This window comes from Pelophylax lessonae (assembly GCF_965119305.1).
Source record: "Pelophylax lessonae genome assembly, chromosome: 10".
In the NCBI taxonomy this organism is placed as follows: Eukaryota; Metazoa; Chordata; class Amphibia; order Anura; family Ranidae; genus Pelophylax; species Pelophylax lessonae.
In genome coordinates, this window is record NC_138777.1 from 10980136 (window position 1) to 10995966 (window position 15831).

The 15831-nt window shown below is 45.4% G+C and overlaps 2 protein-coding genes across 2 annotated transcripts in view; both read right to left on the reverse strand.

Annotated features, from left to right (window-relative positions):
- The window catches only part of PRMT3 (protein arginine methyltransferase 3), a 259529-nt gene extending 255683 nt beyond the window's left edge, over positions 1–3846 (reverse strand). Inside the window, exon 1 of the mRNA XM_082270530.1 lies at positions 3798–3846. Within this exon, the coding sequence (XP_082126656.1) occupies positions 3798–3819 (22 nt within the window). The 5' untranslated portion in view covers positions 3820–3846. The remainder of the gene's footprint in view (positions 1–3797) is intronic.
- Positions 3847–11066: 7220 nt separating this feature from the next.
- The window catches only part of HTATIP2 (HIV-1 Tat interactive protein 2), a gene marked incomplete at both ends in the record, with an annotated part of 39516 nt that continues 34751 nt past the window's right edge, over positions 11067–15831 (reverse strand). The window contains 2 exons of the mRNA XM_082270302.1: positions 11067–11298; positions 13252–13313. Of these exons, the coding sequence (XP_082126428.1) occupies positions 11067–11298; positions 13252–13313 (294 nt within the window). The remainder of the gene's footprint in view (positions 11299–13251; positions 13314–15831) is intronic.

Below are 15831 nucleotides of genomic sequence, written 5' to 3' on the forward strand. Positions count from 1 at the left end.
GAGCACTTCCTCCATATAACATCTGAGCAGCTCATGTGACTATCACACATGCGGTCGTACACACAATGGTAAATGACAGCCCTCTCCCTCCCTCCTCCTACTCCATGCCTGCTAACCAGCTAAACACAATATTACATGTAGATTGATGGAGGCTTTACCCCACTCTTATTCCAAACCATAGGCTGGAGGGGCGTGACACAGCCTGTGACTGGCAGAAATCTGCCCACAGTATGTAATGGTTAACAAAAAAAAAAAAAAAAAAAAGGGATTTGATTCAAATATATATTTGTATGACAAAACAGTTTATAAATATTATTTATTTTACTCTGTATTCCAAAGGTTGCTTTTTTTAGTTTTTGAACATGTGACCAGAAACAGAGGACTAGAAGCTCCTCCTGCTACTGTTTCCCTGCAGACAGGCTAGGAGAGAGCGGGGTCATGTGACAGCCGTATATCGATTAGGAAAAAGGTACTTTGATTTTTTTTTTTATAATTAAAATACACTGCTAAAAAAAAATTAAAGGAACACTTTTTAATTAGAGTGTAGCATCAAGTCAATTAAACTCCTGTGATATTGATCTGGTCAGTTAAATAGCAGAGGGGGTTGTTAATCAGTTTAAGCTGCTTCGGTGTTAATGAAATTAATAACAGGTGCACTAGATGGGCAACAATGAGATAACCCCCAAAACAAAATGGTTTTACAGATGGAGGCCACTGACATTTTTTTCCCTACTCATCTTTTCTGACTGTCACTCGTTTTGCATTTGGCTGGGGTCACTACTGGTAGCATGAGGCAATACCTGGACCCTATAGAGGTTGCACAGGCAGTCCAACTCCTCCAGGATGGCACATCAATCATGCCATTGCCAGAAGGTTAACTGTGTCTCCCAGCACAGTCTCAGGAGCATGGAGGAGATTCCAGGAGACAGGCAGTTACTCTAGGAGAGCTGGACAGGGCTGTAGAAGGTCCTTAACCCATCAGCAGGACCGGCATCTGCTCCTTTGTGCAAGGAGGATCAGGATGAGCACAGCAAGAGCCCTACAAAATGACCTCCAGCAGACCACTGGTGTGAATGTCTCTGACTAAACAATCAGAAACAGACTTCATGATGGTGGCCTGAGGGCCCAAAGTTCTCTAGTGGGCCCTGTGCTCGCTGCCCGGCACCGTGGAGCTCGATTGGCATTTGCCATTAAACACCAGAATTGGGAGATCCACCACTGGCACCCTGTGCTTTTCACAGATGAGAGCAGCTTCACCCTGAGCACATGTGACAGACGTGAAAGAGTCTGGAGAAGCCGTGGAGAACGTTATGCTGCCTGTAACATCGTTCAGCATGACCAGTTTGGTGGGTGGTCAGTGATGGTCTGGGGAGGCAAATCCATGGAGGGACGCACAGACCTCTACAGGATAGACAATGGCACCCTGACTGCCAATAGGTATTGGGATGAAATCCTTGGACCCATTGTCAGACCCTACGCTGGTGCAGTGGGTCCTGGGTTCCTCCTGGTGCAGGACAATGCCCGGCCTCATGTGGTGAGAGTATGCAGCCAGTTCCTGGAGAATGAAGGAATTGATGCCATTGAATGACTCCCACGCTCGCCTGACTTAAATCCAATAGAAAACCTCTGGGACATTTGTTTTGGTCCATTCATTGACGCCAGGTTGCACCCCAGTCTGTTCAGGAGTTCATACATATTCGCCAGCATACCGTGGATCTTGCAAAGCAGTCCAAAGAAACTTCATTGCAGAAAGGATCACATCATAAACAGTGCAACGTTTTGAAGTCATGCAGGACCCCTTCATCAGGCATTTGATGATCACCTGCCTGACGAAGGGGTCCTGCGTGACTCCAAAACGTTGCACTGTTTCTGATGTGATCCTTTCTGCAATGAAAAGTTTCTTTGGACTGCTTTGCAAGATCCACGGTATGCTAGCAAAATTTATGTACCTGTGATAGATCCAGCTCTGGGTAAAGAGCCAATCACAGCAGCTCTTTACCATGTGATAGGTTGTATCCAATAACAGCTGATCAGGATTTAAACACACTTGCCAGTTATTGGCATTCCTTTCCTCACGCCAACGGTGAGAGAACAGGAGAGAACCTGTAACTGGCTAATGTGAAAGAGGACATCTGCACTGATAATCAGGGTGCTGATCATCAGTTTCCTGATTATGGGTCCTTTCACACGGACTTTCCTCCCAAACGCTGTTTTGCTCAGCGGGGATCGATCCGCCGATCCCCGCTGAGCAGGTGGATGACAGCTCCCTCTCCGCTTACTTTGCAGAGACGGAGCTGTCAGATCTCTGCTCTCCTCTATGGGAGATCGGATGAAAATGGACCGCCTGCCCGTTTTCATCCGATCCTCCAGACAGATGGAAAATAGGGTTTCACAGACAGGATCGGATTGGATAGCGGCGGGTGTCACCAGATATGTCACCACTGACATCCGCTGCTCTATAGGGATGCATGGAGGATCCGATCAGATCCCCCTGAAAAAACTGACAGGCAGGCCTGATCGAAAAGCCTTTGTGAAAGGGGCCTATCCGTACAGCCCAACAGTGCCGTCTCATCAGTGCTGTGCCCATCAGTGCAGCCCAGCAGCTTAGCACATCAGTACTGCCTCATTAATGCTGCGCCAATCTGTGCTGCCTATGAGTGCCCATCAATGCAGCCTATCAGCGCCCATCAGTGCAGGAGAAAAATTACCTGTTTGCAAATAATTTTAACAAAAATTAAGAAAAAAGTAGTTTTTTTCAAAATGTTTTGATATTTTTTCATTTGTTTAGCAAAAAATAAAAAAACCCAGCAGTGATGAAATACCACCAAAGAAAGCTCTATTTGTGTGAACAAAATGATAAAAATGGCACATGGCAAATGGCATTAACCCTCTACTTGGTTGCACTGGGTCTTTCCTACAAGCGTCAACCCCCTATATGTATAAAGCTCAAGGTTCTATTGTATTCATCTTGTTACCTCTTATGGTTCTGTTACATTTCGATTGGTATTAAGCATATCTTGCACTCTGTGACCTTTGTATCCCAATTGTCATTATGTTTCATGTGCTTATCAACACCTAATAAAATGTTTTGAAAGAAAAAAAAAAAAAAATGGCACATGGGTACAGTGTTGCATGACTGCGTAACTGTCATTCAAAGTGCGACAGCGCTGAAAATTGGTCCGAGCGGGGGGGGGCATGTGTTTAGTATGGCTCTATTGAAACCCTCCTGGGGGGGTGATCTCATTACACGTATGGGGGCGCACAGATCACGGTGCAGGGAAGTCCCGGCTTGGGCTGCATTCCCACCTGCACCTTTCCTAAACGCATGAAATATGCGCATTTTGACACACGCTGTAATCGCGGGTCGCGCTCGCAGAGCCATTCATTGTTATTGGCGCCCCCAAAGCACAAGCGGAAGACGTTGCGTTTTGCTGCACTTTTTTTGAGCACCAAAACAACGCATGCGGAAAAAAACAGCCCAACGCTCCGCGTCCGAAGGGTTCTGGCGCTTCTTTGGGGCGTTTGTCACGTGCAGAGCGACCAATTCAAGCGATTGGACTGCCCCAGGCGCAAAACACGCCAAAAAAGAGGCGCATTTCTGCTATGCTCAGGCGTTCTCCGCCGACTTCCATCATCCAATCAGATGTTTGCTTTATTTTCTCCTCCTTGCACCTGATTGGACAGTCATTGCAGAGAGAATCTCCACTAGATCCACTCATCTCCATTGTACAGGGATCAGTCTGACCCCCCGGACACAGAGGAACTACAATCCCCAGCATAAACCCCGCATCACTCACGTGTCTCTCTGCGCTGCGCCATCTTCCCGGTGACAGCTAGCAGCCCCGCCCACCAGCATCCGGCCTGTGAGCGCCGAGAACACGCCTATATGGGCGGGGAGAGAACGCTTCACTTGTTGCCATGGAGACTTTCTGGCCAGCGTTCCATCGGAAATCAAAGAGATACAATGTGACGGGCGGGATCCTCTGCAGGACACGTGACTCCGTCTACTCCATACAAGGCAATTCAGTGCTCAGCGAGCGCCACCTGCTGGTCCATGACGGTGTATGCAGTTCTGGATGTGAGTGCTGGAAGAGAACCTCCAGTACAGGAGCCTCTCATAAAATAAGAATATCATAAAAAAGTTCATTTATTTCAGAAATTCGATTCAAAAAGTGAAAATCATATATTTTATATAGATGCGTTACACACAGATGGATAGATTTCAAGCATTTCTTTTTTTAATTTTGAGTGACACCCCAAAATTCAGTATCTCAGAAAATTTGAATATTTCAGAAGACCAATAAAAAAAAAGAAAAAAAAAAGGATTATTAATAATTAACCACTTAAGCCCCGGAAGATTTTACCCCCTTCCTGATCAGGGCATATTTTGCGATTCGCCACTGTGTGACTTTAACGGACAATTGCGCGGTCGTGCGACGCTGTACCTAAACGAATTTGACGCCCTTTTTTTCCCACAAACAGAGCTTTCTTTTGGTGGTATTTGATCACCTGTGCGATTTTTTGATCATGCGCTATAAACAAAAAAAGAGCGTCAATTTTGCAAAAATAACAATATTTTTCACATTTTTTTATATGAAATTCCCCCCCCAAAAAAATGCAAAAATCTAAATTTTTTAACATTTTCGGCCAATTTGTTTTATGCTACATATGTTTGGTAAAAAAAATAGCAAAAAGCGTATTTTGATTGGTTTGTGCAAAAGTTATCGCGTTTACTAACTAAGGGAAAGATTTTTGTCATTTTTGTTGTTTGTTTTTTTTAACGCAATTTTTTTTTGCGGTACTGCGACATTGCAGCGAACAGATCGGACCCTTGACTGACATTTTTGGGGTTACCAGTGACATTTCTACAGTAATCAGTGCTATACATATGCACTGGTACTGTAAAATTACACTGGCAGTGAAGGGGTTAACTTTTTTTGAGAAGGAGGGGTTATGTGTGTCCCTAGGGGCGTGCTTCTTACTGTGATTGGCTGTGGCTTGAGGTGTATGAACAGTGATTAACGGTCCTACATAGTAGAACCGTATGATCACCATTCCTACACAGGGGAGAATGACAGGCGGCTTTGTTTACATCAGCCGCCTGCCTTTCTCCCTCTGCACCGACGATCGCCGAGTGACCGGCAGACATCGGGTCCGCCGGTCACACGCGCGGGGTGGTCCGTGACCACGCGGGAGCACGCGCTCGCTCCCTAGACCCTCACAGGCTAGCGACGTAGTACTACGTCGCTCTGCCTGTGAGGGGCTGACCGCCGCAGTAAATAGTCGTGCGGCGGTCGGCAAGCGGTTAATAATACAGATTATTATTAATTATTTAATTAATTAATACAGAAATGTTGTCTTAGTGAAAAGTCTGTCCATGTACAGTATAGAATGCACTCAATACTTGGTTGGGGCTCCTTTTGCATGAATTACTGCATCAATGCGGCGTGGCATGGAGGCGATCAGCCTGTGGCACTGCTGAGGTGTTATGGAAGCTCAGGTTGCTTTGATAGCGGCCTTCAGCTCATCTGCATTGTTGGGTCTGGTGTCTCTCATCCTCCTCTTGACAATACCCCACAGATCCTCAATGGGGTTTAGGTCAGGCAAGTTTGCTGGCCAATCAAGAACAGTGATCCCATGATTATGTGACCAGGTATTGGTAGGTTTGGCAGTGTGGGCGGTGCCAAGTCCTGCTGGAAAATGAAATCAGCATCTCCATAAAGCTGGTCAGCAGAGGGAAGCATGAAGTGCTCTAGAACAGGTATCCTCAAACTGTGGCCCTCAAGTGAACTACACATCCCATGAGGCATTGTAAAACTCTGACATGCCCAGACATGACTAGGCATGATGGGAATTGTAGTTCCTGAACACCTGGAGGGCCATAGTTTGAAGACCCCCTGCTCTAGAATTTCCTGCTAGAGGGCTGCGCTGACTTTGGACCTGATAAAACACAGTGGGCCAACACCAGCAGATGATACGGCTCCCCAAATCATCACTGACTGTGGAAAATGTTGCATTTCATTTGGAAGTCAAGGTACCAGAGTCTGGAGGAGGTGTGGAGAGGCACAGAATCCAAGTTGCATGAGGTCAGTGTGAAGTTTCCACGGTCAGCGATGGTTTGTGTCCTGGTTTAAAGGGATGAGGTGGCGACCCTAGCTGCAGAGCGTTGTGTCTGGAAAATTCAGGGTACCAATGTGCATTGTCATTTCACAAGTTTGCACCAAACTTTACAGCTTGACATGTTTGGTATCCATTTACTGAGTGCAAAACCTCCTCTTTTGTATTTTACCTGACAAATTGGGGGATAGGTTGTGTTTGCGTTCCCTAAAATTGACTTTTGTGTATTTTTAAACTGCAAATGTGCGCTTGATAAACCGTTACACACTAACATTGTGCAATAGAAAAATTTGGAACTACCCATATTTTATTCTCCAGGGTCTCTGCTTCTAGAAAATGTATAATCATTGGGGGTTTTCATGAATCTTCAGGCCGAAATTTTTTTTTCTAAACGTGTGCAAAAAAAAAACACCACAAACAACTGCTCTGGCAGCAAAAGGGTTAAATAAAGACCTTTTGTTTAATCATTCAGGTGAAACTAAAAGCTTCACTTAAAGCGGAGTTCCACCCAAAAGTGGAACTTCCGCTTTAGGGAGTCCTGACCCCCCGACATGCCATGTCATTTTTTTGGGGGGGGAGCGGGTACCTAGTTTTGACAGGTACCCGCTCCCACTTCCGCTCGGAGCGCCGCGGCGCCCTGAGCGGAAGTTCTCCTCTCCCCCTCCCTCCCTGCAATCTTCTGGGACACGTCAGAGGTCCCAGAAGATTGCCGGCCAATCACGGCGCGCAGCGCAACTCGCGCATGCGCAGTGGGTACCCAGCTGTGAAGCCGCAAACTGTAACAGCCGGGTGCCCACAGCAGTGATGCCGGCGCCGAGGGAGAGGATCGAGGCTTCCGGCGGCCGCATCGCTGGACCGTTGGACAGGTGAGTAAATGGCTGGAACTCCGCTTTAATAAATGAAAAAAGAAAAGACTGCGAAGAAAATTCCTATAGGAGGAGCCTCTGCTGGCGTTCAGCACCTGATCTATATATACACACACACACTCACACATTATATATACACACATTTTATAAAGCATTTATATAAACTGAAAACGATATCACAGTGTGTATTCCAGAAAATTAACTCCTGTATCATCAGCTCCAACTAGTGGCCAAAATGCAGTATTGTTTTCTGAAATGTCTCAATGAGAAAATATACCACAATTTGGCCCCTAGATGGAGCTGGTGATACAGGAGTCAAAGTGGTTGTAAACCTCAGACATGAAATATGAACAATGCATATCCCTCTCTATCAGTGGTGTCCAATCAAAATAAGCTTATTGTGATTTTTTTTACCAAACATAGGTAGCAGAAAACAAATTGGCCAAAAATGTAAAAAAATTTAGATTTTTAAATTTTTTTTGGGGGGGGGGGGGGGGGAATTTCATATAAAAAAAAAATGTTAAAAATATTGTTATTTTTTCAAAATAAACGCTCTTTTTCTGTTTATAGCGCAAAAAGTAAAAATCGCACAGGTGATCAAATACCACCAAAAGAAAGCTCTGTTTGTGGGAAAAAAAGGACTTAAATTATGTTTGGGTACGGCGTTGCACGACTGCGCAATTGTCAGTTAAAGTCACACAGTGCCGAATCACAAAAAGTGGCCCAGGCGTAAGACAGCAAAATCCTCCGGTGGTAAAGTGGTTAATCTATTAAAAAGCATACAGTGACATTTAGTTCAGCTTGAAGGAATCTTTCGGACATTCGTCCAACGAATGTTTTATCATTAAATAAAATAAATGTAATAATTTAATAAAAATAAAATTTAATAAATACAGTAACCGGAGCTTATATATTTGATCATATCAGTGTGCATGCGCAGAAGGCGCTTTTTGCTCAATAAATGACACCAAGACTGAAGGATTTTAGCCGTTTATTTTATTTTCACATTATAAATTCCAGATATAATTTATTCAAATATTCAGACAATAAATTTGTTTTTTCTTCCAATCCCTTTAAACCATAAAAATCAAGAATAAAAAATTAAAAAAAAAACATTCCATATTTATTATACAATCAAATATTCTAACAATAAAATTATTCCTCCAAAAATCCCTTCAACCAAAAAGTCAATATATTAAAATAAAAGAAAAGGCACATAGACGTCCGGTGGGTAAGGAAGGTTGGCTGCATAAACTACAACCATTTTCTTAGTTTTAGATTTTAATCGTTCGTCCTTTGCAATAGAACCGTTTTAGTTTTGGATGGAGAAAGGAGGAGTTATAACCCAGGGCTGCTTTATTTTTTCCATCTATTTCCCATTTGGGGAAATTTCCCTTCACTTCCTGTCCCCGAGCCACAACAGGAAGTGAGAAGAAATCCCTCCAAAGTGAGGAATCACCAGAACTAGTGTCTCCATTGGAAGATTTCCCCTCTATTCCTGTTCTGGTGACAACCCTAAATTTGCAATTTTTTTTTTTTTCACTCTCAGTGATAAGGGACACCACGAAACAGAGGGTGAATCTCTCTAATGGGGACACAAACCTGACAGGTGTTCTAATCCCTCTACACTCCCCCTTAGTTATATGTTAAAGCACGTCAAGTCAAATACAATGCAGCTCTGCAATACCTGCATGTTTATCCCTTTAGTCCCTGCAGATAGAAAGGAATACCTGTTTATCTGCCAGGAATGCACGCAGCTCTTCAATTCCCGTTATGGCTGACAACACTCTGCCTTCTCTAGACTGAAGTTGGAAGAAATGGTGTCAGCCCTGCTCAGCTGTCTCTTGTATGAAATGGTCTCAGCCCTGCTCAGCTGACACCCGGTGGCATTTCCCTTCAGTGTTATATTTGGTATAAATGATCTGGGGCAGAGATCTGTAAATCAGCAATAAAGCAATCTCATAAAACAAAGTAGGGGATTTTAACAGGAGTTGCGCCCAGCAATATTAATTTAACAATTTCTAAAATAAATGTAACCTTTCATTGAGATGCATGATAAAAAGTCTCATAAAAATTACATACAATACAATAAAAAAAAGCCATATGTGGTTGTGACATATAAACATCAGAGAACATTCAATTGGAGTCTTAAAAAACTCGACGCGTTTCGTCAAACAACGTTCACTTTATCAGCAGGCAGACATATTATAAAGAATATCTGAAGAAGGATCAGGCCATTTGGTGTATTAGTTGGCCTGGTCTTTCGACAGATCTCTGAATTTTATATGTCACAACATATATATAGGATATCTGTCGAAAGACCAGGCCAAATAATACATCAAATGGCCTGATCCTTCTTCAGATATTCTTTATATGTCTGCCTGCTGATAAAGTGAACGTTGTTTGACGAAACGCGTTGAGTTTTAAGACTCCAATTGAATGTTCTCTGAATTTTATATGTCACAACATATATATAGGATAACATTCAATTGGAGTCTTAAAACTCGACGCGTTTCGTCAAACGTTCACTTTATCAGGAGGCAGACATATTATAGAGAATATCTGAAGAAGGATCAGGCCATTTTGCGTATTTGTTGGCCTGGTCTTTCGACGGATATCTTATATATGATATGTTGTGACATATAAAATTCAGAGACCATTCAATTGGAGTCTCAACACTCAATGCGTTTCGTCAAACAAAGTTCACTTTATCAGGAGGCAGACATTAAGAATATCTGAAGAAGGATCAGGCCATTTAGTGTATAAGTTGGCCTGGTCTTTCGACGGATATCCTATATATCTGCCTCCTGATGAATTAAACGTTGTTTTACGAAACGCGTTGAGTTTTGAGACTCCAATTGAATGTTCTCTGAATTTTATGTCACAACCATGTATGACTTTTTTATGTATTGTATGTAATATTTATAGGACTTTTTATCATGTATCTCCATAAAAAGGTTACTTTTTTTTGTTAGAAGTTATGGATTTATTGTTGTTTGGTGCAACTCCTGTCAAAGTATCAATGGGCAACTTTGTTTTATGCGATTTCTCACTCTTTGGGGGTGGAGCCACACCATTATCCCTTGTACCTCAGCAATAAAGCAAAATGTGTTTGAAGCACTTTTAAAGGATATATACACTTTAAAATAATTTGAATTTTTCCTTTTTTGCTCCGTTCTCCTGACCCAACCTAACTCCCCTCCCCCTTCACAGGTGCACATTTACATCCGTCAGTCTTCGCTGTCTTGACCACACCTGCAAATGCCCAGAAAGTGCCCTGTAGATTTCTCTAGGGCTGCATCCCAAGGTCAAAGACGATCAGAAAACAGTCCCATAGAAGTCTTTGAGGACGTAACGCGTAGGGGTGGAGACTTGTGGCGATCAATGTAAACAAACCGTTGGATCAAAGTAAGTATGCATCCACAGAAAGGGGGGTTTAGGTAAGTCAGGGGGCAAAAACAATAAATGCTTCTTGTTTTAGAGTGCGCGTCTCCTTTAAAAAAACGATCCTCAGCACCACAGACAGGCCCCCCCCCCGGCCATCACTGCAGCATGGGTGTGGCCCTGGGTAGCACCAAAGCCTCAACATTTACAAACAATAATAATTTTTTCTTTAGTTTTTCACCTCTAGGCAAATGAAAGCAGAAGGAAGACTGTGAAGAGGTAATGTAGAGGAGTCAGAAGACTCACTGCAGTTCAAATCATGAAGCCATCTCTTTTCTCTTGTCCTTAAAGTGAGTGCAATATAAAAGAAGCAAGCTGCCTAGTAATACATTCTATCTATGGTGCTTACCAACATAAGAGCATGCGCACGGCACAAGGGGCGGAGCCTGTATAAAAGGGTGTCAACCCTAGAGCACCACGAGGCCTTGTGTAGCCATAATCCCAAAAATGTCACCCTGACTAGACTTGTACCCATCACCCCTCAGCTAAGCTTCATAGCGCGTGTACCCATAATCCCTTGGTGCAGCGATGGCAAGGTTTGCCCCGTTATTCCTCAGTGTCACACTCAAGTCAAGTACCCATGATGCCTCAGTGTGGTTGATGGGAGTGGATCTACCCACAATCCCTCGCTCGTGACCTTTAGCACTTATCTTTTCCCAGTTCTCCCAGTTCCCCCAGTTTGTGAATGGCTTTGTTTTCCAGCAGCTCCACTTTCTTCTCGCTCGGGATGACGGCATTATTCAGCATGGCTTTCACCAGGGTGGTGATGGGCACGGAGTAGGCGGTAGGAAACATGTAGGAGATGGGGGCCAACATCTTCCTTGCGAACCACTCGGTTGGGCGTGACTCTTGTCGGTCACAAAGGAGTACGCTGTACAAAGAGCAGGAGGAAGCTGGGTTAAAGGTAGGCTGCGTTCTCAAAGTGAAGCTCAGCAGCTCAGATCCCCCTCCCAGCAGTGATTCAGCAGCTCCCTCTTCCAAATAGAAATGCTGCAGCTCAGTTCCCTTCTCCCAGCTCTGACTCAGCAGCTAAGCTCCCTTTTGCTTCCCCTCCAAAGTGTCTCAACAGCTCAGCTCCCTCTTACCAGCAATGACAGAACAGCTCACTTTCCATTTTCCCAGCAGTGACTCAGCAGCTCAGCTCCCTCTTTGCTTCTTCTTCAAAATGTCTCAGCAGCTCAGCTCATCCCTCCCAGCAGTGACTCAGCAGCCAAGCTCCTCCCCCTCAGCAGTGCTTCAGGTGTTTAGCTCAGCTCCTCCCCCTCAGTGTTGTCTCAGGTGCTCAGCTCCCCCTTGCTTATTATCCAAAGTGTATCAGTAGCTCAGCTCCCCTTCCCAGCAATGACAGAGCATCTCAGTTTCCCTCTCTCAGCAGTGACTCAGCAGCTAAGCACCCCCTTGCTTTCTGTCCAAAGTGTCTCAGCAGCTCAGCTTCCCCCCTCGGCAGTGACCCAGCAGCTCAGCTCCCCCCTACCAGCAATGACAAAACATCTCAGTTTCCCTCTCTCAGCAGTGACCCAGCAGCTAAGCCCCCCCTTCCAGAAGTGACAGAACAGCTTAGTTTAAATCTCCCAGCAGTAAATCAGCAGCTCCCTCTTCCCAATAGAAATGTTCTATCTCAGCTCCCCCCTCCAAGTAATGATCTAGCTACTCCACTCCCTCAACCCAGCGCTGACTCAGAAGCTCAGCTCCCCCCACAGCAGTTCAGCTCCTCCTCTCAGCAGTGACAGAACAGCTCAGTTTTCCTCTCCTAGGTGACTCAGCAGCTCAGCTCCCTCTTTGCTTCTTCTCCAAAATGTCTCAGCAGCTCAGCTCCCCCCTCCCAGCAGTGACTCAGCCGCCCGGCTTCTCCCCCTTAGCAGTGACTCAGGTGCTCAGCTCAGCTTCTCCCCCTCAGCAGTGACTCAGGTGCTCAGCTCCCCCCTTGCTTATTATCCAAAGTGTTTAATTAGCTCAGCTCTCCCCTCCCAGCAATGACAGAACATCTCAATTTCCCTCTCTCAGCAGTGGCTCAGCAGCTAAGCACCCCCTTGCTTTCTGTCAAAAGTGTCTCAGCAGCTCAGCTCCCCCTCCCAGCAGTGACTAAACAGCTCAGCTCCCAGCAGTGACTAGGCAGCTTAGTTCCCCCTCCCAGCAGTGACTCAGCAGCTCAGCTTCCCCCTCCCAGCAGTGACTCGGCAGCTCAGCTTCCCCCTCCCAGAAGTGACTCGGCAGCTCAGCTTCCCCCTCCCAGAAGTGACTCGGCAGCTCAGCTTCCCCCTCCCAGAAGTGACTCGGCAGCTCAGCTTCCCCTCCCAGCAGTGACTCGGCAGCTCAGCTCCCCCCTCCCAGCAGTGACTCGGCAGCTCAGCTCCTCCTTCCCAGCAGTGACTCGGCAGCTCAGCTCCTCCTTCCCAGCAGTGACTGGGCAGTTCAGCTCCTCCTTCACAGCAGTGACTGGGCAGTTCAGCTCCTCCTTCACAGCAGTGACTCGGCAGCTCAGCTCCCCCCTCCCAGCAGTGACTCGGCAACTCAGCTCCCCCCTCCCAGCAGTGACTCGGCAGCTCAGCTCCCCCCTCCCAGCAGTGACTTGGCAGCTCAGCTCCCCCCTCCCAGCAGTGACTCGGCAGCTCAGCTCCCCCCTCCCACCAGTGACTTGGCAGCTCAGCTCCTCCCACCCAGCAGTGATTCAGCAGCTCAGCTCCCCCCTTCCCAGCAGTGAAGCAGCAGCTCAGCTCCCCCCTCCCAGCAGTGACTCCACAGCTTCCCTCTCGCAGCAGCTCCGCAGCTCCCCCCTCCCAGCAGTGACTCCCAGCAACTGTCAATGTGAGAGATTCATACTCACGCTGGTCTGAAGATGGTGTATCGATCAAATCCCATTTCTTCTATTTCCGCTTCAACTTCTCCCTGATAACAGGAAAATAAATATATGAATGGTATCAATTCTAATCATTAATATCCCCGCCTCCTTCCCTGTGCCCCCCGCGAGCCCCCCCGGACATCCATTGTCCTTTCAGGATGTGATCAATGAACCTCGGAAGTTCCCCTCTGAGCATTCCAGTGTTCACATCTGTCAGATCCTAGAGACCAGATCAGGAAAACAACCCATTGAGTGCAGTTTTCATCCTAATGGGGGGGGTGGAATGGAGACATTCGGGGTCTAGGAGACCCCCGATACCTCCCATAGAGAGCGCCGGTCACTTGTGGGTTTGTCAGCCTCCTAGCAATAAAGTTAACACTTCTGGACCAGAAAGATTTTCCCCCTTAATGACCAGGCCATATTTTGAGATTCGGCACTGCGTCATTTTAACTGACAATTGCGCGGTCGTGCGACGCTGTACCCAAATTGATGTCTTTTTATTCCCCACAAATAGAGCTTTCTTTTGGTGGTATTTGCGATTTTTATTTATTGAGCTATAAACAAAAAAAAGGGCGAAAAAAGGCAAAAAAAAAAAAAAAAAAACAATATTTTCACATTCTACTATATAACATTCCCAATAAAAAAAAAAAAAAAAATTATATTTTTTTTATAAAATTATATCAAATTGTTTTTAAATCATTTTAGGTCAATTTGTTTTCTGCTACATATTTTTTTTTTTTTTTTTTGGTTAAAAAAATTTATATTTTTTTTATTTTATATTTATTTATATTTATAATTTATATATTTTATTTTTATTTTATTATTTTTTATTTATATTTTTGGTAAAAAAAAAAAATAAATAAATCCCAATAAGCGTATATTGATTGGTTTGCGCAAAGGTTATCACGTCTACAAACTAGGGGAAAGATTTTTTTTATTTAGTTTTTTTTTTTACAAGTAATGGTGGCGATCTACGATTTTTAGCGGGACTGCGACATTGCGGCGGACAGATCGGACCCCTAACTGACACTTTTTACACTTTTGGGGGGTCCAGTGACATTACTACAGTAATCAGTGCTAAAAAATATGCACTGTCACTGTAATAATAACACCGGCAGGGAAGGGGTTAAGATTGTGGGTGATTAAGGGGTTAAATGTGAACCTATGGGGTGTTTTCTAACTGTATGGGGGAGGGGCTTGTGAAATGACCATAGAGACCTGTGATCCTATATAGAAGGTTCACAGGCGCTCTGTGCTCATTCCAGGGAGAAGAACGGTTAGCTGTGTTTACAACAGTCGACCGTCTCGGATTTTCATTGACGGACACAGCTCCGGATCTTCTTAACCATTGGGTTATATTGCCCCCTACAGAAGTAGGACACTAGGCAGAATAAAAGTCTGGCTACGCCTATGGGTAGTCCCAGAGGGTATACTCCCTCTCTCTGCTATAGGTACTCCATTTTTTTCTGCCTAGTCAGGAGTAAGGACCTAGTTCTTTGCTGGGATAGAACTTTTTCTCCTGTTTTTTTCCTGTGAGATCTACAATCAACTGCCGAACTGGGAGATGAGCTGGATAATCTAGATCCAGTGGTCACCCCAGTCTGGCCAGCAAGCATGCAGACCTCAGCTCCGCGCTAGGTCAGCCGCGACATAGCCCCACGGCGGCCATGTTTGTGTAGTCCGGTGGCCATTTTGCGGTGGTTTGCCATTGAAAACAGCGGCGGCCATGACAGTGGAGCCCTCTGGGCAGCAAATTCGGCATACCCTCTCACTCTGCTAGGAGGTACTCCCTTTTGTTACAAGCAGTGTCAGAAGAAATCCAACTCCACAGAGGGGTGGGTGCTGTGTCCGTCAATGAACATCAGAGAAATGGATTTTATGGTAAGTCCCATTTTCTCTTCCATTCATTGACGGACACAGCTCCAAATCTTCTTAACCATTGGGACGTCCCAAAGCAGTGTTAAACATGAGGGATGGGAACAACAAAAAAATTCCCAAGGCTAAACAACAGCCAACCAGGCAACAGGAGCTCAACCAAACAACTGGAGCCCACCTAAAATACACCCTCAAAGAGGACCAGGTCCTCTACAGCGGCCTGGAAAAACCTTGGGACCAAAGGAAGCATCCGCAGATGCCAACACATTCACTTTATAGAACTTTGGGAAAGTGTGCACCAACGACCAGGTTGCCACCTTGCAAACCTGCGTCACTGACGCCTGATGATGGAAGGCCCAGAGCGCCCGAGTAGAATGCGCCTTGACACGGAAAGGAGGAACCTGACCCCTGATGGAATAGACCTGAACCACCGTCTGTCTGATCCATCTAAAAATGGGCGCAGGGGAAGCAGACAACCCTTTCCGAGGCCCATCCATAAGCACAAATAGTGAGTCTGACTTTCTAAAAGACTCCGTAGCTACCAAGTACACCCTAATTGCCCGGACCACATCCAAGGCATGCAAAGCAATTTCCTTCAGATGTGTTGGCCTGGGACACAGGGAAGGAAACACAATGTCTTCATTCAAATGAAAATCAGAGATAACCTGAGGAAGGAACGACGAACAGGGG